We start from the raw sequence: 23,710 nt of genomic DNA, 5'->3' as shown, positions 1-23,710 counted from the left end.
ATTTATAATATAAAATTTTAAGCTTTAATTGTTGAAACACAAAAAAGTTTGAATTTAACTTTTTAAAATAAAAATATATGTAATTATTATAAAGTTAAAAGTATTTTAATTTGTATAAGTCTTTTAAGTGTGAACATAATGGTGGTTTCAAACTTTTGAGTTGTAGTGCCTACAACTTTGGTCGATGAATTTAATTGCCGCAGCTGGAAAACGAAGGCATAGTCGATAGCTGTACTGAGATATCTTCATTATTTAGCCAATTGAGACAATGTGGGCCAAATTTTCCATTTAATTTGTTTGCAATGGTGGGTGAGTCTAAGAAAGGATTTATTACAACAAAATGTAGAGAAAACTTAAAATAAGAAACTAATTGACTGCTAAGGATGTGGCAGGCATCATTGCCAGAGCCCCTATAAAGGGAATAGATACATAGGGGAACGCTGGGAAAGGCAAGCGCTGCCTTTGTGCCCTTACCACTTGCCATCCGTCTAAGTATTTATATTCATGTACAGCTAATCAACAGACTAGAACTTTATTATTTTGTTTTTTTGAAAGTTAATCTAGCACTTTATTTATCCAACAATATATATATATATATATATATATTGAATTACTATTTGAAAGAATTAAATAATAAAATAGTAAATAACTTTGGAATTGTACCCCTCCTCCACTTTTGGCATTACCTCTGAATCTGATTTATGCTTTTCAAAAGGAAGAAAAAAAAATTGAAAATCGATTTTATGATGGGCTAATGACTTTGACCATGACATCATTGTTTTAATCTAACAGCCTCGATCGGTTTACCTTTGCAAATGTTCTTTTCATCTTAGAGGTAGCATAGCTCGATGTCTTGTCTCTTATTCAAATTATTGGGATGATTGTTTTCCTTGTAATGCTTTTGACATTTCTGTATCTTTAGGGAGGAGCAAAATGCAGCATTAGCAAACAAATCAAAGTCGAGCCCCTAAATACAAACACAAACGAGACATGGGTGGAACCGTAATCAAAATGAGCATGCAATGCATTTGCATGGGTGTCTGCACAGGCATGCAGTGGCAATGCACATAACCGAGTGCGCGTGCCAACACAGCAGCCCCCAACACATTAACAAATGGGCTCTATCTCTCTCTCTCTCTCAGAAAACGACACTTTTAAAAGTTGTTCCGAAGAGAAAGAAAACTCCATCGGTTTTAAGATGACACTAAAACCACGGATAGTGATGATTTATCTGATTTATGTTTGACTGTCTATGAGTTGACCCACCAAATCTGCAATCCTCCATCTCAGGCACATGTTGATTACTGTAGTTTGGCAACAGCTGATCGCTTTTTTTTTTTATTGTTGAGGGAGTTCTAATTATCCAAATCCTACTAAATTAATGTTAATCTAAATTAAACAATTTTAGGAAATTAAAGTGGGTAAGCTTTAGCTTGTTAAATCTTTATGATGGTTTATTTGGGAGATAATAAAAACAGAGTAGCTGACACAAGGAACATCTAGGGAAGTGAGAAAGAGAACACCCTAAAGCAAAGAACTTTGGAAACCCAGAATCTAGTGTAATTCCTATCTGTCCTCAGAAGCCGAAGTAAAGAATAACAGAAATCAGTACCATTTTTCCCTATAAAATTAACACAAAAGCTAAAGTTTCGGTCCTTGTATTGGAGATTGGAAACACAACCCTTCACCCCTCTATCTCTCCCTCTCTCTCTCTCTCTCTCTCTCTCCAAAGTTCTTTTTTAAAATATTTAAATCCTAAGCATGATTTCATCACTCCTTAGTATTTATATCGCCACACCCACATGGGCAAACTTTAAGAAAACTCAACCCCATTTGTGTGTTTTTCTAATCAGGCAAATGCTTAGAAGTTCAAGCCAAGGTGTCAGAACATAAAACCCGAGACATTAGAAGCTGTGAGAGAAGAAAGAAGAAGAAGAAGAAGAAAGAGAGATTTTTTTTTTCAATTCCTGGGTGTTTTCAAGAGCTTTGGAAATGGTGAGAGAGTGAAGTGCTCGACAAAGTTTTCTCACAACGGTGATCTTGTGTTGGATGGATTTGGAGGGAGCTTCATTTCTAAAGGAAAAAACTAGGGATAGATGGTGCTGTTTCGGTCACAGAAGAAGACAACACCAATGTACACAAACGGAAACCGATATAGCGCAAGAAACAACACGAGGAAATTTCTCAAAAATGGCTTCTTGCTGTTGTAAGATCTCACCAATCATTCCCATTTTTGTATTCTTTCTTCTTGTTTCTTCTTCAATTTGTCCTGTCTATGCGTCGGAAACCGGCAATCTCCATGCAAGCAATCAAACTTTCCGGCCAGAAGAAGAGCTACAAAAGTTGAAAGTAATAAGAGAACGTCTCAAGAAGATCAACAAGCCAGCAGCCAAGACAATCCAGGCAATTCTCCTTAATTTGCCTCGGCTATTGATCCTTCATTAGGCATTGACTTCCTCTGTTTTTCGTTCTGTTTTCTCTAAGTAGTTTGGCTTTCTTTGGTTTGTTGGTGCAGAGTCCAGATGGTGATATCATAGATTGTGTTTTATTACATCATCAACCAGCCTTTGATCATCCTCAATTAAAAGGACAAAAACCATTGGTAATTAAAATCTTTCTTGCATGCATTTTTTTTTTCGGTTTTTATGACAAATGAACTTCTATGGAATTTAACAGCATTAGATATTCTTGAACTTGCAGGATCCACCAGAGAGACCAAGTGGTCATAACCCAAATGGGATGGCGGCAGAAGATTTTCAGCTGTGGAGCATGTCTGGTGAATCATGTCCGGAAGGAACAATTCCAATCAGAAGAACAACTGAACAAGACATGTTAAGGGCCAGTTCTGTAAGAAGATTTGGAAGGAAACCGAGAAGACGTGTTAGAAGAGACTCAACTAGCAATGGCCACGAGGTAGGTGCCTTAACAAATACTACCTTGGAATACAGAAATTAGTCCTACAATGCTTTTTCCTTTGCTTTCTTTTTTGTCCTTTTTTTATTCTTTTTTGTCCCACAAGAGTTTATAAAAACAGCACCAGTAATCAGTTAAGGCCATTCAGAGGACGGTAAAGAAAGTAGTCAAAGAGAATAGCAAAACGAGGCTTTGCCAATTGTCTCCTTTTCCATGCCTACTTAATTAAAGATGACAAACTTATTGAACTTATCAAAGGAAAAGAAAGAGGAAGAGGATACCCAAAAACGGCTTTTTCAATTTTCTTTTATGTATTTTCCACTGCTTAAACCGAAAAGCTCATTTGTTGCTTCCTTCTCTTGTTTTCTGTTGGTTTTTCAGTCTGTATTTCTCTAAACCCTAACTGAAATCAGAGGAGAAGAAAAAATTCTCTGTGGTAGAAAGAGAGCTAGCAACCGTCCATGAAGTACTAATCATTCTATTTGGAAAGTAAATTAAAAGCAGGAACAGGTGTAACATGGCTCAAACCATGACCAAAATAGTACAGCGTGATCAATTTTGTAGTCCACTTTAGCAGAAAATGGAATCTTTGGTAGATAGCTTCTTCTTTAATTCTAGTTCGGTCTTTAAACGCAGCAGTGAAATTCCTATTTGTAGTAACTAGAGACTTTCATGGTTTCCCCGGCTAACTGTATCAGACTTCACTTATTTCTACGTACAATGATTTTGTCTTCTTTGTTAAGCCATTTTCTTTTACCCTGAAAGACTATAATATTTAACTTTTAAATACAGCTATAAAAGTGAATTTAAATAAATTTCCGTAAAAGAAAAAAAGGATTTAATTATGATGGTATTGGGATACAGCATGCAGTTGGGTATGTGAGCGGAGATCAATATTATGGAGCAAAAGCAAGCATAAATGTGTGGGCGCCTCGTGTCTCCAATCAATATGAATTCAGCTTATCCCAAATGTGGGTCATCTCTGGTTCATTTGGCGACGACCTCAACACCATTGAAGCTGGCTGGCAGGCATGTATAATTACCCCTATATATTTTACTAGTTTTGGCATCTTTTAACAACGTAATCTTCAATATTAAACTTACTTATTTCTCTTTTAACAAAAATTTGTCTATAAAAGGTTCTGCTATCAAATACTTGGAGATTCAAAGTGTTTTTAGAAATGAATTATTATTTTATAAAATTCAATAAATAAAATTTGAAGGTTATCACATATTTTGTTAGGATATATTTAAAATATTAATAAATTAATATAATAAATAATAAAGATACGCCATAATAGTCCAATCCCTTTTTTAAAATTTAAAAATTCTATTGTAATGTTATTGGCAAGTTTAAAAGTATTTTTAACCACTCGTTAACATTTCTTAAATATTGGTATCCTAGTAATATATTAATTAAAGTTAGATGTAAGCAGAAAACATCAATTATAGCTGCAACGTAGTATTTGTACACATTGAATTCTATGCACTCAATAGTTTTTCACATTTAGGGCATTTATCACAACTCAACCACCTTTCACTTTCATTGTAGTTTTAATTTTGTATTTGTAGCAATAGATGCTAATTAAATTGCTAATTCATTCCTTTGTTCTTTGAATGCAGGTAAGCCCAGAGCTATATGGGGACAATTATCCTAGATTCTTTACTTATTGGACCGTAAGTAATCTAAAATTATTTGGAAAAAATTCTTTGCTTTATTAAGCTCTATCTTAAAGCAAAAGATAAATCATTTCCAGTCTCGAGAGAAATTAATGCTCTAGCATGATTTTTTGCAGACGGACGCATACCAAGCAACTGGTTGCTATAATTTGCTCTGCTCAGGATTTGTTCAAACTAATAATAGAATTGCAATTGGAGCTGCAATCTCCCCAACATCATCATACAATGGCGGACAATTTGATATCAGCCTCTTGGTTTGGAAGGTAATTACTAACTTGCATTTATTATATAATTTCAAAAGAAGAGAAAACTTTGAACTATATTGGTGGTATTGCGCAAAGTAAAGCTTGGGTTCAACATTTATGCGACACACGTGCGTTGGGATTTTGCATCATAGATTTTGTCGTGGACGCCCCCAAAATCTGGACCATAGGATCTCAATACTTTTCATCAACTGAGAAAAAGTCCATGAAAAGACGTAAGGGCTTGTACAAGTAACAACATAGTATAAGTAATACACACCATAAATATTTCCTTTGGTGCCAAGCATTATGATACATGAAAACTTTATTCATGGCTAGCTCTATTCAAGCACTACAATGGTGCACTTCCCCGCGTGCACTGTTAACCCCGAATAATGCCTGTAATTCCCAACTGCTTTTTTGGCTTTGCAAGATTCTATTCTTTTCCAAGTAAAAGAGCTTCTTGCGCCTGACCCCCTTCAACTTTTTTCCATTTTTCTTTTGGGGAAGGGAGGGGAGGGGATAATTTTACAATCAACTTTGTGAATAAGAGAATCATTAATTCTACCATGAAACTTGCTTTTCATAACCTTTACTTTTAACACACTAATTAACTCTACCTGTATTGCAATTAATGCAACATCCTTAATGAGTGCTAAAAGGAGAAAACTTAACAGCTCTTAAAATACCGTATTTGGTGTAGGATCCAAAGCATGGAAATTGGTGGCTGGAATTCGGATCGGGGATCCTGGTAGGATACTGGCCATCATTCTTGTTCACTCACCTAAGGGATCACGCAAGCATGGTACAATTTGGTGGAGAAATTGTGAACTCAAGGTCAGGAGGCTTTCACACCTCAACAGAAATGGGCAGTGGTCATTTTGCAGGGGAAGGCTTTGGAAAGGCATCGTATTTTCGAAATTTGCAAGTCGTTGATTGGGACAATAACTTAATCCCACTGGCAAATCTCCGGGTCCTGGCAGATCATCCAAACTGTTATGATATCCAAGGAGGGATTAATAGAGTGTGGGGGAATTACTTTTACTATGGAGGACCTGGAAGAAATGTCAGGTGTCCCTAAAGGGGAGGGTATAGGATGGAAATTTTTTCCTTTTCTTTTTTTTCTTCTTTTTAATATATAGGTTTTTTTCTTCAATACTTGTTGGGTGATATTGGGTCTCTGCTGGAGATCATCCAGTGAGTTTGGGCCTATGGGGTATTCTTATAATTATTTTTCCTTGTTAATCCAATTTTTTTCGATTGTTCTTTTTTCTTTCAGCTAACCGGTGTCCATTAATTAAACCACCTTTTGGGACTTTTGTGTAAATGTGGAAAAAATGATGGAATATAATGAATACAGTATGGGTTGTGGTTCCTCTTTTCCTTCTCTTGTCCCTGTTGGGAAGATTTTCAAGGGTGCAAAGGTTTAGATTAGAAAACTGGCACTTCGTATTCAACATTGGCAACTGAATGATTAAACAAGGCATCTAATTAATACCCCAATATGGACCACTGAACTGGAAGGAAATCTAACCACATTGTTTTGTATAGTTAGATGCATTAACCATGCACGTGCATTTTCCTTCGCCATTGCTTCAGCTCATACAATATCACATCTCTCTCTGCATTTCTTTTTAATGTCATTTTCTTATGTTAAGATAATGTTTTGGATGTTGGCAGCCATTATTGCCCCGCTTATGATATCTCTAGATTACTAATTAAATTACTCAATAGCAGTTTGCCTTTTAGTTTACTCTGTAATGAAGTAAAGCCACTAGCGACAGGAAACTACATACTGGTTTGAAGTTGAAAGTGTGCCATGCATTGATTTTATGCGCACTAACCATATTAAATGCTTAAGCATTAATTTCTGTGTTGTGTTGTCACATTGCTAAACAACTAATTATCTTATTTACTATGTGTTTTCCTTATCATCTTTTTTTTTTTCCGTTATATTTATGTTTATTATTGGTCAATTACAATTTGCAAAGAGCACGAAAGGTTACGAGCTGGAAATCAAGATTGCTTTCATACCAAGGGAAAGTCAAAGAAAGTGTGAAGGACAACCTCAGGTGCAATTTGGACACGAACAAGTAGAACTAGAGTTTTCAGTTAATGGGCGAAAATCTTATATAATATTAAGGGTTTAATTTTTTTTTTATACAAAACAATGAATCCATATCCAATATATCAAGTAATTTAATACAACAACCATAAAATTATAAAAAAAAAACATAACTTAAGAAAAATTTAATTATTTGAGCTGAACATGAAAGTTTCGTGTTTGTGATGTTGTAGAATATTAAAAGTTTTAAACTGCATGTTAATTTTTACACAAGTTTAAGTTAAGAGCTTTAATATAGGAGTAACAAGTTATACAAAGTAAAATTGATGCAATAAATATTGGTATTTTCTCTTTAAGAGATTTCATCAATAAATTTGTCTTTCAAAAAAACAATATTGGTATTTCAAGTAATTTAAATTGTTAAGAAAACTCCCTATAAAAAGGCATAGTATAATAAATCCTAATGGAAATTGAAGAGGATATATATATATATATATATATATATATATATATATAATGAGAAGCATTAATTCAACTTTAATTACTTTTCTAATTTAACAAAAAATATTATATAAAATTATCAATATGATACAGGTATCAAACCGTCCGCGCGCACTCCTTTTCCAATGCTCGAGGTCAACATATAGCATACCAAAAATCATGGATGAGTAATTAATGATCATTATCTAAACTTAACAAAATTAGAGCTTTACTTGATCATTTCTTTAATATCTAGTGGCTACAACAACTTTTAGAACCGAAAGCTTCTCAACCCTTCAATCTTCAAAGGATAAACACCTAGAATAGTTTGCATTCATTTTTAAGATTAATTAAGGATGCTTTCGGCTTTGGATGATGGATTAATCCTACCAACCGGCAAATGGTGCAACGCGCACATATTCGGAAATTCAATGCATCCTTTATAGGGACAAGATTATTTTTCTATGCTCCCCTTTTGTAAATTTCTCTTGTTAAAAACAACAATTTCATGAGCTCCTTATTATCACTTGCACTACTTAATCTTCGTTATTCAATATTCTCTTCAATAATTAAATTATATTATATTATAAAAATTTATAATTTCTTAATTCAATTCACTAGGTAAAAATAAAATCTGGCTAAACTTAGATCTTTCCCCATGCACTTTTGATAAATGTAAAAGGTATATGCATGATGTAGAACTATATATACAGCCGGTCAAAAATTAACAGTACCCATCTAAAGCAGCAAGGAATCATGGTGTAAACAAAAAATGATTTTACTTAGACGCAAAGTTGGCGTTCCTATATAATAATGCAAGCATTCATAAAAACCAAAATACTAACTTTACTTGTACCACAAGCATATACATAAATATGCAAACATAGGAAGGGGATCAAAAAGGAGAGCATGGACCGACGACAAATCCAGAGAGGCAGCATTGTTAAGCTGAGTTTGGCAAAGCTTTCGATGGTAGATATGCAATCTTGGCAATGGATCCCAGTAGCTGCATTGTGATTCCTCTTTAATTCAGCTTACCGAACCTTCACCAATATTGACAATGACTTTTGTAAGCAGCAAGGTGATTACTGTTTTCAATTAAACCGCCTCGGAATTAGAATAATTGGAATGTGGGTCCTTTCATGATCTTGTACCATCGTTCACACAATGCTAGCTTAGTGTTTTTGATGGAATAATGGATGTGAGGGAATAAAAGGACGGGACAAGCCAACCATTGAATGGAGACGTGTACAAACTTGAAACTCACTCATGACTCGAATTAGTAGTCTGTTCCCCAGTCTTTGTGGTCTCTGTCAAACAAGGAAAAGCCAATTGGACCACTGGGCTCAAGTAGAAAAATAGAAAGATCAATTTATCAAGGAAAAACATGCATACAGTATGTTTGCCCCATTGCCTGACCTTTGAATTTGATGATCTGAATTCTGAAATGCCAGCTGCCTGAGCTTCGTGGCCAAGGCTACTAAGTGGTTTATAAAGTTCGGGCTTAAAGATCCAATTTAGCCCCATCCCATTATCTCCCAAGCTAAATCAATGTGCAAGATGGTTGGAATATTGAAACAAATTGTCATTTTGAAGGGATGGCTTTAAAAACTTTACTCATCCACTAGACAATTAAGATTCTAAGAAGGAAGCTTCTGCCTTTTTGCAGCAGCACTTTTGGTGGTCCAAGATAAAATTGAGCATCATGCCAGTCATGGACCCAATATACATCCTCAGCACTTCCCACCAGAACAAGCATAACCACTTTTTGCTATAATCCAACAGGGGCTAGAAGACAGGACGGCATGGCAGCTTTAAGACGCTCTTGGTAAGGACCAGCTACTCACAGCCCAAGAGCAGTGCCACAACACGCACCAATTGGCTGAAGTACATTTGCATGCAGTTTCTATTGCGTCAACCCATTTATCTATTTTGACTGATCTTGCAGTGACGGTCGGGTCACGGGTTATAAAATCTTCAATAATGAACGCCAAGCAAAGAAGCTGAATGTCATGGACCCTGTGAGAAATAGAAACTGCTACATAGGACATCGTTGAGGGACAACCATTTTGACAGTAATGCACGTAACACAATGCCCTGCCAGACAATATAACCTTGGGCTTAGACAGCTCCATTCATCACACCCCTAGTTATTTCACGAAATCTAGGGATGATCCTAGCCAGTGTAGAACTGCAACTTGAAGTGCACCCTCGTTGGCAGTAGCATTTGGCAGGACACACATAATTGAACCTAATAGTCTAAATAAACATTACAAGAAAGTACATTATATGGTCTCCTAATCTATTACAACTCAACTGCCATGTGGCCATAGTGAATCTAAAATTCTGTTACACATTGCCTGTAACTACAGAGATGAACAAATAGATCCTATCTGATAACATAACTTATAAGTCAACACGCCTTTTCTCAAACAAAACAAAAAACCTAAATGAAAGGAGCATTCTTGGATGGAGTATACTGTATTACTATGTATTGGTTCAACATGATAATTACCAATTGCATTTTATTAAAAAAAAAAACAGATAATTAATGCTATTCAATATCATTTCACCATGAATTGAAATTTCAGAACACAACAAAATTGAGAAAACTCACTCCACAGAAATCACCTCAAGCAATTTCTTACTTGCCTCACTCACTTCCACCTTTTCCATCTTCAAACAGCGACGCATCACAGGACTTGTCCTTCCAGCAGCTGCATAAGTTCTGATCAATGATTCAAACACTTCCTCTCCTACACGATCTACAGCTTTCTTCAAAATCTCCAGAAAACCTTCAGCCCCATCAACATCTTTCTCTTGCTCAAAGTGCCACATCACTGTCCCAATAGTTTTAGATGATGGCACCCACTTTCCACCATCTCCTCTGCCAGTAGATATTGCATTGGCCACACAATCAACTGCCAGTTTGATGTCCCCATTTTTCAAATAATAATCCAAAAAGATCTCCCAAGTTTTGGCATTAGGCTTCACCCCTCTCTTGCGAGCCCTCTCCTTCAGCTCTTGAGCTTTCTCTAGCAAACCCTCCTTGGCATAAGCTCCAATTAAGGCATTTGCAATCCGGATATCATAAGTAGAGCAACCCGATTCCCATTCTCTAAAGCATTTCTCTGCTCCTGGTAAATCTTTCAAGTTAACTAGTACCTGAATCATATTCAGAAAGCTTACATTGGCTGTTTTGTGAAAAGACAGCCTCAATGAACGCCATATTCGATAAACTTCAAGCAAATTTCCCACTCGGCCATACAATGTAATTAGAAAAAGGAAAGCAGAAAGGTCTCTGCGGGAATTTCTCTTTTCCAATTCCTTAAGTGCCTCTTCTGCCTTTTTAAACAAGCCAGCATCAACATAAACAGATGCTATATTGCTATATGTTGTCCAATCATCATCATCTCCAGCATCTCTCTTCATTTCCTCAATAACTCTTTCAAACGCAGAAATATCATTCATAGCAGCCAGAGCCCTCATCCAAACATTGTATGTATAGGAATCTGGCATGATACCACACGACTTCATTTCCCGTATAATGTCTGGGACCCTTTCCGGCTGGCCAATTTTTGTGTATAGAGTCATGAGACTGTTGTAAGACATGGAGCCTAACGGAAGGTTAAGTTCCTTCATCTTTTCCATTAGAGCTTCTGCTTTTTCAGTCATCAATTCCTTACAGTAACAGTTGAGAAGGGCACCATAAGTGAGATGGTTCTTCAATGCTTCAGGAAGGTCAATAAAGTAATTTTCTGCAGCAGGAATCCCTCGAGCTTTGGCAACCAAATCAAGATGGATAGCCTGATCGCTAACCGTCTTATTCATGCCCCACTTAGTCACCATTGTTTCAGAGAGCTGTAAAGTCAAACATCAAGACATACATAATCCATTCTGCAATTGAACCAAGCAAAATCAAAAAGAAAAACATACATTCATAAAAACGAATCTGGAGCCAAGCGTTAGCAACAATTATATACAAAATTGGACATTGGTTTCCACATGCTTGGACATCTTTACTTCTAAAAACAGGCCCAGAAGCTGTATCTAAAGAAACTAGGAACAAAATCCTACACACTACAAGCTGGAACTCAACCAGAGGCACAGTATAGAGAGATAAGATCATTTTCACTTATCTGTCTCAAAACCCTGCTACATCTCCATTAATCCAATTATGACTTCATTTTACACTGGAAAAGTTCAAATTACTTTGCCAAGTCTACGTCTCCATTAATCACCCAATTCTACCTTTTAAGCAACTACATCAAGGTACCAACAGTCAAACGAATAAATGGCTGGGAAGGAAAAAAGAGCCAAGATTCACATTGCTACATTAGCCGATTACCATTCATTAACCATTACCGAAGCTTCTTGCAATTAGAAAATTAGATAAAAAAAAAAGAATAAAACCCCTGATAAACCCCAAGCTTTCATCTAATAAAATAAAAAATGCACCTTGAGAGCAGGGTAATAGAGCTTGCGATGGCGAAGCTTCTTGAGAGTGTCGTCAACTTCCCATTTGTAGACGCGCTTGGAGCTCTTGAGGAACTGATTCAGCTGCTGCCGCACGCTGATTTCCGAGCTGCCGTCCTTAAAAAGCCTGTGGTAAAGTGCCTCTTCCAAGTACTTCTTGGACCTTCTGGTCACATTCTTGGTCCGTCCCAACTGTTGCATCAACGCCATTGCTTTGTTTCTGCTCGAGGGGTTAGGGTTTTAGGCTTTTTGTTTTGGATTTGGGGAAGTCTTCTGGAAATGAAAGGAACTCTGAAGCGAAAGGAATAGTTGAAAGGACGCCCGCTTAGGTTTTGTGATTTGGGCTGCATGAACTTAAGTTAATATGGGCTTTTGATAAGGATTGCAAACATTATTAGCCAGATCTGTGTTCCACCCAAATATATACACACTTCCGCCTCGCGAAAATTCTAAATTGAAAATGGGCTTTCCTACTTGATTGTTGGATTTTATGTAATATCTTGAGGGCCTGTTGGCCTGACTTTTATTAGTTTAAAAATTATTATCAAGTTCATATAAAAAATAATAATTTTTAAAAGTATGTTAAAATTGTTTAACAAGTTATTTGATCAAATAAATTATTTAAGTTTTAATTTTTTATTAAAATTACCATAAAAATTATTCATAGTATGTTAAATCACTTAATAAATTAAAGTGGAACAAATCTATTTTGAGTTTATATACGATTTTAAAAATTAAAATAAAAAAATTATAAAGAAAATAAATAATTCTCAAACATGTATAATAATAATAGTATTATATTTTTTGGTAAAAAAGAGAGAAAATCTTTAAATCGTATAGAAATGTAACTTTAAATTTTGAATTATTTTTTCTCTTAATTTTTACAAGAACCAAAAAAATCTTAAATTTTGTTATTTTGTTGTTAAGTCTGCTGATTGGTTTTAATAGTCTTTATAGAAAGAGATAAAGGAGAGGGATATTGTGATTTTGCTTTAGAGAAGGGTGATTTGCAATAAGAGAGGAAAGAGAGATTAATTGAGAGAGGAATATTTCTGAAAAGCTGTTTTGTTTTTAAAAGAGGAGAAGAGAAAGCTCTTCTCTAGAACTTTTCTTTAAGCTCTCTTTTTAAAAAAAAAAATTTAAAATTATTTTTTAAAAAACTTCTCAAAATCCTATTTGATCTTACTTTTACTTTTAAGAGATAGATAAATTAAAAAAAATTAAGTTAAACAGGTACTTAATATTATTTATTTATACATATTGAGCCTATATATTTTCTTTTTCTTTTTTGAATGATACAAGTCTAAAAGAAAGGTAAAAAGTCTAATCTATATTATTAATATTGATCCAAACCTTAAAATTTTGCTATCAATATGTTGTTCTGTCTCAACTACGTTGAATGATGTTGACATGGCCCTTAACATAGCATTGATCATGTTGTTTAATGTTATTGCGGTGTTTATTTTTATTTTTTAATTTTTGTAATTTTTTTAAAATTATGAAAGATTAAAATAACACTAAGTATTTTTTATTTCTACAAAAAGAATTTGAAAACAATTTTTTAAATACTCAAATATTATAAAAAATTTAAAAAATTAGAATTTTTTTGAAAAAGATTGATTAAATTAAAAAATCAACAAAAAGAAATTTTTTAAAAATGAAAAATGAAAAAACAAAATACTTTTTTATTTTTTAAAAGTTTTGAAAATAAAAAAATAGAATTTTTTAAAAAATATTTCTTTATTTTTGTAAAGAAATAAAGATTATTTTTGTGTTATTTCATATTCCTAGAAATTTATAAAAATGGAAAAAAATTTATTATTTTATAATTGTAAAAATATAAAAATATATTTTTTTTCATTTTATATTTTGAGATCTTTTAAAAATAAAAAATTATTTCTTTTTTTTTAATTTTATAAAACAAAAGTAATATTTCAATTTTTCAAAATTTTCTAAATTCTTAAAAATAAAATTTTATTTCTTTTTTTAATTTTTTGAATATTTCATAAAAATAAAAAGTTATTGTTATTATTTATCTTTTAAATTTTAAAGACATAAAAAAATATCTTTAATCAACATCAACTCAAAGTTAATAATACATTGAATGATATGTCATCAATCACATCTGTAAGCATCATATCATTAACCACAGAAGCATTAGCCAACTTGGCTAATCTCTTTTTTAGTTTTTAAATTTGAAAAAGGAAAATTCTAATCATATTTTTTAAGAGGGGAATTATGTATCAACTAATCAATTAAATGTTTGGATGTGCTAACTTGACCAACCTTATATCAACTTATTTGACAAAAAAAAATCTTAATAATACTGATAGGAACTAAATTAAGATTAACAATTATTAAAAATACAAAGATTCAATTTATACAAATAACAATAAATAGATTAAATCCAATATTTTTCATGTAGAACAAGAATTAGATTTAAAATTTGACCGATTGATTTAGGTTGATATACATACATGTGCAATGATACAAACATATATATATAAGTAAGATTTTTCGTTTTAAGGATGCATCTTTTTATTGTAGGTAAAAATAAATGTCATGCTTAAAGGATAGTTTATGATTAAAATTATAGTTTTTAAAATTAGTGCTATCATGTTGGAATCTTGAGAAAAGAAGGGACTTTTGGTCTTCATATCTTTAAGGCTAGAGACATCACAATAGTTAAAATTTACGATTTCAACCAATAAGTTTTCGAGAGGAGTTAAAAGAGATTTATGAACGTGAAAAAAAGTTACTTTTTCTTCTTAAAAATCATGTGTTATAACAAAAAAAAATACTAAAAATGAATATATATATATATATATGGATATAATTTTGTATAATATTAATTAAAAATGTTAACCGGTGTTTATTGACACTAATTAAAGTGATATTTAAAGAAAAAATGTTATAATTAACACATTTTTTCTCTTTTGATTTTGGTGAAAATAATGCATTAAATGAAAAAAAAAACTTTTTTAAGATAATAATTTAACTAATCTTCACTATTATCAACTTCGCAACTACCTTTGCCTCAAAGTCAGAAGGAAGGTTCTGGAATTCTGCCTATGAATCCTCCACTCTCCCCCATTATCTTTTTTCCTTTTCCAAAAAGAACGGATAAGTAACTTAGTGAACGTGTAATGCAGGCTTGCTCAACTCCCGAACCAGGAAGGAAGAAAAGATGCCGAATTTAATGTAGGATAGAGGACGGCATAAAGCGTCCATTAATGGAGCTTCGTTTGACTTTTTGGTTCTTTTAAGGTGTAGGTGAGTAGTTGAAGAAACTGCTGGTCACTCACAACTTTTAAAGCAGATAGGAATAGGAAGGCTTTTCTTTGACACCCCAATGCAAAAGATCTTCAATCTTCGTGCATGCCTAAAGCATGTTTCGTCTTCATATGTATCACCTTCATGGACTTTGTTTCCAGTTTCTATTCCCCAGTTGGCCAATTTTGTACCTAATGAATAATGAAGGAGGCAAAGCCCATAAACAGTGGAAACAGAAAACACAAAGGATATAAATGCTCCGAGCCAATGTCAATGTCCAACTAAAATATTGTACCTCCAAGAAATTGAGTTTTTTTAATGATATCAGAGGAATGCTTTTACAAATATTAAATAGAATTTTAACTAATTTTAAAATAGAGTGTCTCTCAATTTTAAAATTTATTGTAATTAAATGTTTAACAATCATGCTTTTCTTTTCTTTTTCTTTCACCTATACGATACAAAATATAAAAAAAATATACTAAGAAAATAATTGAGGGAAGAATTGAGAGAAAAATTCAGAAAAAAACTTCTAGTTCATTTCTCATAAGAGAAGAACTTTTGGTTCATTTCTCACTATTTCTGATTATTATTGATTATAATTTTTCATCAATTACAACGCCCTATTTATAGGGTTACATAATATTAATGAAGATATTGATGAACCATCATAAATATATACATTGATTATGAATGGAACCTGAAAGGTTGAGAGATTTAATGGATACATTCATTTATTCATAACACTTCCTCTTGAATGTTCATTGTATCATGAAAATAGTGCTTTAAAATTTTACCTCATTAAAAACCAAACAGAAGGAAAAAAAATACAAAGCACTTAATAATTTCTCCCTCTTAGATGAAGCACCATTTCAAAGGCTTCACAGGTCATGCTTCAAGTTACCTCATTAAAAACCTTAAGCTAGAAAAACCCAATAGGACAAAAATAGGACATAAGAGAAAAAGAGTACAATGCATAGTCCATAATTTGCTCCCCTCAATTGAGCCATATTGCCACTTTTAGGGCATTTGATATTTTGCCACTTCAAGGGCAAATTAATCTTGCATCCAATTAACTCAAAGCATTCCAATGCCATATATTAATTTCTCAAATGTTGACATTGGCAATGATTTGGTAAAAGGATCTGCAAGATAATTGGAGGAGCGAATTTGTTTAACGTTAACTTGTAGGTTTTCTTGAAGTTCATGAGTATAAAAAAATTTCGACGAGATATACTTGGTCCTATCTTGTTTAATAATCCTCCCCTGACTTGTGCAACACAAGTAGCATTATCCTCATAAATTATAATGGGAGAATTTATAACCGGTGTTAAACAACAAGAATCATGAATATATGTTATAATGGATCTCAACCAAACACACTCTCTTCAAACTTCATATAGAGCAATAATCTCATAGTGGTTGGGGGATGGAACTATTAGCAATTGCTCAGTAAAGCACCAAGAAATGCAATGCCGTTATAGCAAAATAAATAATCAGTTTAGGAGCACGCCTTGTGTGGATCAGATTTATATCCCACATCAACATATCTAACTAAATCAAAGTTAGTGGAATCCTTAGAATAATATAATCCCAAATCCATGGTTCCTCGGAGATAGCAAAAGATATGTTTTATCTCATTCCAATGTCTTAAGGATGGTTCAGAACTCAAGCGGGCAACAAATTTATTACAAAAGCAATATCCAATCTCGTACATTGTGCTAAGTACATCAAAGCTCCAATAGTATTGAGATATGATACTTTAAGACCCAGTATTTCCTCATTAGATTCTCTAGGATGAAACGGGTCCTTTTGGGGATTAATAGACCTTACAACCATAGGGGTGCTCAATAGGTGAGCCTTATCCATGTTAAAACATCCAAGCAATCTCTTAATAGATGTTGACTAATGGACAAGTATTTCATTTGCTTTGTGCTCAGGCTTTAGACCAAGACAAAGTTTAGTTTTACCCAAATTTTTAACTTTAAATTCACGTTTTAAGTATTATGTAGTTTTAGCTAACTCTTCTAGAGTTTTAATCAAATTCATATTGTCGACATAAACTGCTATTATAGCAAATCCAATTTCAGATTTCTTAATAAACACGCATGGGTAGATAGGATCATTCTTGTACCTTTTCTTAATTAAGTACTAGTTTAAGCGTTGATACCACATGCAGTGGAATTACTTTAACTCGTACAAAGACCTTTGCAACTTTATTGAGAATAAGTTACGGGGAGTGTACGCTTCAAGCATTTTTAATTCTTCGGGAATTTTTATATAAATATTAGAGTTTAATGAATCATATAAATATGCAATCACAACGTCCATAAGACTTATTTCTAGTTTTTCAAGAATTGCTAGACTAATAAGGAAATAAAAAGTAATCATATCCATCACAAGTGAATATGTCTCATCATAATCAATTCTAGGTTTTTGAGAAAAACATTGGATAATAAGTCATGCTTTATATCTCACGACCTTGTTTTTCTTATTTCATTTTTGAACAAAAAGCCATTTATATCCAATGAGCTTTACATTGTCAGGGGTTCGAGTTACAAGCCCAAAAACCTCTCGTTTAGCTAAGAAAGCCAATTTAAGTTGGATTGCTTCCTCCCACTTATGTCAATCTTGCCTTTGACGACATTCGATAATAGATTATGGTTCATAATCATTGTTCATAATCTCATGAGCAATTGAGAATGCAAAAGCATCTTTGATGATTATCTCTTTCCGATCCCAAATCTCATTACAATATGTAATGAAAATCTCAATATTCCCGAGGTCAATGGCCTTTTCATGGGTTTGTGCCTCTTTAAGGGCAACAAGCTTTTTTGGAGCAATTCGTGCCTCTTTAGGGGCAATGGGCTCTTTTGAAACGGATTCGTGATTCCTCCCCCTTTTTTTTTTAGGAATAATGTATTTTGATCTTATCAATCTTCCACGTTTTAAGCATAGACCATTTTGATTCATTTCAGCTTGTTCTTCAAGAACAACAATCCTACCTAGACATTTACAGTTGGAATATGAGATTCCTTTGCAACATCATTAAATGCATCAGGAAGTCTATTGGCAATATCCTATAAATGGATTATACGCTACACCTCATGTTCACTTTTAGGAGTTATTGGATTTAGATGGGATAAATTTTTCTCATTCTAGGAGAAAATCTCAACTGATTTTTACTTCTTAGTCATGGAAGCCTTAGTTATCCTAGTCGATGGAAACACTATCTCAATGAAATGACAATTCACCAATCTGCTGTAAAAAAATCACCTATCGTTGGTTCCATGAACCTAATAATGGATGGTGAATCAAATCTAACATAAATGCCCAAAAGGCGTTAGGGACCCATTTTAGTCCCTTTTGGCAATGCTACAGGTACATGCACAGCATAACCAAAGGTGCTTAAATGTGAAATATCTAGTTCATAACCAAGAACTAACTGCATGGCGGATTACAGGAGACTAATAGCGGGGCATAATCTAATTAGTGCCGCCATATGCAAAACAGCATGACCCCATGCTGTATAATTGAAATTTGTTCTCAATAGTAGAGTATGAGCGATAATTTGGATGCGTTTTATCAAGGATTCTACCAATTCGTTTTAAGTATGAACATGTGGAACCGAGTGCTTAATCTCAATTCCTAATGAAGTACAATATGCATCAAAACTCTTTGATGTAAATTCACTAGCATTATCCATCGTTCTGCTATTAATTGAATAATTAGGGAAATGTGTCTGAAGCTTTATAATCTGTGCAAGTAAACATGCGAAGGCAACATTGCGTGTAGATAATAAACAAACATGGGACCATCTATAGGATGCATCCATTAATATCATAAAATATTGAAACGACTCACTTATCGATTGTATCAGTCCACAAATATCACCCTGGATTCTTTGCAAGCATGAAAGCAATTCAAGATTAACCTTTGTCATAGAAGGTTTAATAATGAGCTTTCTTTGTGAACATGCTTCACAAGTATAATCCTTGGACAACAAAACCTTTTTGTCCTTTAGAGGGTGTCTTCTAGTATTTTGGATTATGCTACGCATCATCATAGCTCCCGGGTGACTTAGGCAATCATGCTAAAGGCCAAACTCATTGGGATTTACTAGTCTCCAAGACATGGTAGCGTAGACTTCAATAGCTCTAATAGGGACACAATACAATTCTTTAGTTGAAGCTTTTAACTTCTCATGGATGGTCTTCTGGCCCATCTTATAAGAGTTAATGCAAAGAAATTCTTTATTTTGCTCATCAATTGTCTCAAGATGGTAATTACGACATACATCTTTGTAACTAAGTAGATTCTTCTTTGATCTATTACTCAACAATGGATTCTCAATATGCAAAGTGGTGCCATTCGGCAGAACAAATTGTGACATTCCCTAAGCCATCAATAATCCCAATGGGACCTAATATTGTATGGACATATGCCTGACATAATGTCATACTCGAGAAAAAGTGCTTACCACGAAGAATAGTATCTGTCGTTGCATTATCAAGCAAACAAACATCTTTCTTTTTCTCGATGGTTCCCATTTGTACGTATATTGACAACTTCAGGTATCATTTATAATAAAAACTTGAAGTGTCAAGTAAAAATTCACAAATCAGTTATGGGATAATAATTTTATTTATAAATAATCAAGTAAAAGTATTACATTGAAAATAACATTAAAATTCTTAGATCCTAAGTCTAAGTTGACTTCCACCAATTTGATGCCTTTTCAAGGTCCTCAAAAAAATCAGATACATCCAATGAAGTTTTTACTTCTACAAGAGCAGGAGGAGTCATTTCAACAGACGTATTAGTAGCCTCAACATTGGTCATAGCATTTTTAATGGCATGAGTTTCAACTCGCTTGCCCTTATCTTTCAAGAATGCTTGGTATAAATCAACAAAATGCTTTGGCATACGACATGTATATGACTAGTGTTTAGTCACGCCCCAACGATAGCAAATACTTTCATTATGCTGCTTCTTGCCCTTGCCATGATTCAATCCAAGATTAATTTGCCTAGGGTGCTTATATTTTTCGCCATCCTTTCATGGGCTATACACTAACTTATGCTCACGGCCCTTAAATCGATCAGTACTCTTACTAGAGATAGCATTTTCTTTAGATAATACTTTTGAGCTAGCAGGTTTAAAATCATGATTTTTGAGCAGCAGTTCATTAGTCTACTCGACAGTTAGTAGGACAGAAATCAACTCTGAGTACATTGTAAATTGACGTTGTCAGTATTGCTGCTAGAATACAATATTTGAAGTATGAAAAGTAGAGAATGTTTTCTCTAATAGTTCTGATTCAGTGAGCTAAACACCATATAACTCCAACCATGAAACTACATCAAATAAGACTAAGTTGTAATCAGACACTAATTTGAAGTCTTGTAGCTTGAAATGTTGCCAATCATACTGTGCTTGAGGGAGAATAACAGTTTTGGCATGACCATACCTCTCTCTCAATCTCATCCACAGTATCTTAGGATCTCAGATGGATCAATATTGAATCTTCAGGCTCTCATGCAAATGACGATGAATGAAAATTAGAGCATTTGCTTTATCTTTGTCATTTACGTTTTCGTCATAATAATTGCATTAGCAAGATTCAATGGACACATTCATTTATTCATAACTCTATATACTTTTTCCTCTCATAATATTATATTAACTATCAACTATTGTATTAAATACAAATATATTGCTATAAATAATATCTTAACTAATTTTAGAAAGTTCTTGACTTAAGAATTTGTTACGAAGAAAGAATGAGAAAGAGCGTTAGAGAGATAAAGAGTGAGTATGGGACTATGCTCAAAAAGGATAGATTGATTAGATCTCATGGTTCCAATAGAAGGATTTGGAATCCAAGAGTTGCTAAAAGCATTGAGTTATGACGGTCAAATCTTTTCACCATCTACGTTGACAATATCAGTGCGAGAGTGACATGGAGTGTGCTAAAAGCGATTTTCAATGATTATGGTGCAGTTATGGGTGCATTCATTCCTCCATCAAAAAGGAATTCCAAAAGAAAAGGTGTCAAACTTGCTTTTGTCCATTACAAAAATATGGAGGAGATTAAAAAGGCAATCATGCGTGGTAATAGAAGGAGGGTGGACGGTAGAAACATTTTGGTTAAAAAAGCTATTTACAACAAGTTAGATAAAATCAACAAAGATGTGGGTAATAATAGACCTACAGTGGTAAGAGATTTTCCCTTAGTAGATGATAATGAATTTTTCCATGATGTTATCATGAAAAATCTTGAAAGACCTCAAATGATGTTAACTAGAATTTGGGCAAAGACTCCATAGCTAATGGTAATCCATAGAGTAATATCACTGGTAATTAGGATAAAGTTGCAAATAAAGGTATGGTGTGGTTGATCTGATTGGTGATGATTCAAAAGTTTTTAGTGTTTGTAGTGATTTTGATCTTTTTACTTATGATTTGGAGTGGATTGAAAGAAGTGCTATAAGAGTCCCGAGATAAGATTTCTTTCTCAATAGTGTCTGATTTGGCATGTTCATCAATGATTTGTCGATGAGAGTTAGAAGAATTAAAGATTTGAGGGTCTTGGTTATGTTTAATGATTTAAAGGATTTGTAGGGAATCCTTCAATGTCACAAAGATCTTTTTAATCTTTGGTTTTGTTCTTTGATTATTAGAGCTTGTTTTGATGGTGCTATGTTATTAGTTAAAGTTTTTAAAGGAAATGATATCCCAAAAATTACCAATTAATTATGTCGGGGAAAATGTCTTATGTTCTGATAGGTGGAGAATAATGTGTAAGGATGATGATAGTTTAGATGTCTTGTATTGTAGCTCTAGCTATAACTGGCCAGACAACGGCAACAATGAGATTCAAGAATTGGTTTCAGATGGGAATTAGGGTAATCGATTTTCAAATTTCAAAGATGGGAGAAAGTTTGGTGCTTCGAACTTAGATTGTAGGTCTAGCTAGATAGAAGGCTATAATTCTTCACATAGCAGAGCATAGTGAGAAGGTGCTAGGATTTAAAGAAGAAAGGTTTGGTTGCATGGTTAGAAATAAATTGCTCAAGGTTACAACTTCTTAAGAAAGAGTGCAGGTCAACAAATTAGATTTTTTGAAGCATTCCAAGAATTTGGAAAATGTTGATAAGGTGAACCAAGCTTTTTTGAACTTAGAAGAGTTTTAGCATATTAATAGGCCACTTATGGGTTATGTACACAATAATGATCTTACGTTTAAAGTGAGCCATGTCCATCATTGTTTGTTAGCGAAAGAGGCATATGCGTGTCCCTTGATGGAAATATGTGTTTAGGCAAGGTTCTGAGTTATGGTGGGCCATCTAATTTGATTTGGTCTGTTGGTGATAAAGATTGCATAACCCAAAAAAATTATCCAAGTCTGATTAACCCAAATCTCATTGGTAGTTTTTTTAAAGAATAACTTGAGCTGAGGCCTATGGAGAGCAATTTTATAAGTCTTTAATCTATACTAGATGGTGGCAATAATAATATAGAGGGCTTTGCAACAAATAATGAAAATAAGGTGGATTTGACTCTAATAAAATCCAAAGGTGGTCGAAGTGGGAAAAAAATCTAAGAAGAAAAGTTCCAGTGGTATTGCAATAAAGAAAAAAAAAGGGTTATGTAGCTACAAAAAAAGGAAAAAAGAAAGCTTGGAAACTAGGCGACGGTTTCCATTATCTGCTTGTTGTTATCCTCTAACACTTGGATTATTTCTTAGGAAACTTGGAGCATTTTCTTGAGCTCCTGAACATAAGTGAGCATTTCATGGCTGTTAGGAGAATTCTCCATATCTTTTAACAAAGAAATTTTTCAATAACTTTTTTACTTAATGCAATCACTCCTCCCTAACGGAGTCGCCCAAGTATAGAGGGTTCTATTAGTAAAAAGAAAAGATGTGTTGCAATAAGTAAAATGGAATGCACTAAATGCAACAACTAGGAAAATTAGAGCAGTTTTGAAACGTAAGTGCTTTAGTGGCAAACAGTGAGGAATAAGTAAAGGTCGATAAAACGGTGGAGCATGAAGTGGAAAAAGTTAAGTAAAAAGAGTTTTGAGAGTAATCTCTACTGAGTTTTCTGATTATATAATTTTTCAAACTCTTATATTTATACTAAATAAGAACAATAGTTGGTAGAAATAAAGTACTTTTAAGAGAACACTTTCTTCTCATGGAATAACATGCTTATTATGGGAAAAGCACGTTCATTGTGAGAATAACATCTTATGAGAAAAACACATAATTGAGTAGTGTGCAAGTTTTGGGTAGTGGAGTAATGACACTTAATAATGTGTCACGTGTACTTTTAAGAAAGAAGAAAAGAGTAAAGCATGTGTATTTCAAAAAAAGATTAAAAGAAGTTTTCTTAACTATCTTTATATTTGAGCCATCAAGTCAAACTTTTTAGAACATCGCAAACGCGAAGATAACTTAATGAACCATGCCATTCATTCTGAGTTACTTTCATTTCTTTGTGTGAAATAGTTGTTTGATGTTGTTTTCATATTGTAAAATAATCTTCTAAAAAATAATGGGTAACCAAAATTGGAC

The 23,710-nt window shown here is 33.6% G+C and overlaps 2 protein-coding genes across 2 annotated transcripts; one reads left to right on the top strand and one right to left on the bottom strand.

Moving 5' to 3' along the window:
* Positions 1 to 1,594: 1,594 nt before the first annotated feature.
* LOC110423059 (protein neprosin-like) lies at positions 1,595 to 6,207 on the top strand. The gene is made up of 7 exons (XM_021437165.1): positions 1,595 to 2,403; positions 2,516 to 2,602; positions 2,701 to 2,913; positions 3,778 to 3,942; positions 4,537 to 4,590; positions 4,710 to 4,856; positions 5,539 to 6,207. Exons 1-7 carry the CDS (start codon positions 2,050 to 2,052, stop codon positions 5,914 to 5,916), a joined length of 1,398 nt encoding a protein of 465 aa, XP_021292840.1. The 5' UTR covers positions 1,595 to 2,049; the 3' UTR covers positions 5,917 to 6,207.
* Positions 6,208 to 8,815: 2,608 nt separating this feature from the next.
* Positions 8,816 to 12,214, bottom strand: LOC110423081 (Tetratricopeptide repeat (TPR)-like superfamily protein). The gene is made up of 2 exons (XM_021437200.2): positions 11,839 to 12,214; positions 8,816 to 11,241 (listed from the first exon to the last, which is right to left on the bottom strand). Exons 1-2 carry the CDS (start codon positions 12,064 to 12,066, stop codon positions 9,994 to 9,996), a joined length of 1,476 nt encoding a protein of 491 aa, XP_021292875.1. The 5' UTR covers positions 12,067 to 12,214; the 3' UTR covers positions 8,816 to 9,993.
* Positions 12,215 to 23,710: the final 11,496 nt, after the last annotated feature.

This window comes from Theobroma umbraticum, unplaced genomic scaffold, assembly GCF_002168275.2.
Source record: "Theobroma umbraticum cultivar Fairchild unplaced genomic scaffold, ASM216827v3 scaffold_20.0, whole genome shotgun sequence".
Taxonomy (NCBI): Eukaryota; Viridiplantae; Streptophyta; class Magnoliopsida; order Malvales; family Malvaceae; genus Theobroma; species Theobroma umbraticum.
This window is presented reverse-complemented; position numbering and strand designations above follow the sequence as displayed.

What these genes read in the sequence shown, in the direction of transcription:
- LOC110423059 (XM_021437165.1), top strand. Translation starts at nt 2,050, where the DNA reads ATGGATTTGGAGGGAGCTTCATTTCTAAAGGAAAAAACTAGGGATAGA. An exon ending in CAGCAGCCAAGACAATCCAG is followed by an intron (nt 2,404 to 2,515) that starts GCAATTCTCCTT and finishes TTGTTGGTGCAG; the next exon opens with AGTCCAGATGGTGATATCAT. An exon ending in TAAAAGGACAAAAACCATTG is followed by an intron (nt 2,603 to 2,700) that starts GTAATTAAAATC and finishes TTGAACTTGCAG; the next exon opens with GATCCACCAGAGAGACCAAG.
- LOC110423081 (XM_021437200.2), bottom strand. Translation starts at nt 12,066, where the DNA reads ATGGCGTTGATGCAACAGTTGGGACGGACCAAGAATGTGACCAGAAGG. An exon ending in TCTATTACCCTGCTCTCAAG is followed by an intron (nt 11,242 to 11,838) that starts GTGCATTTTTTA and finishes TTGACTTTACAG; the next exon opens with CTCTCTGAAACAATGGTGAC.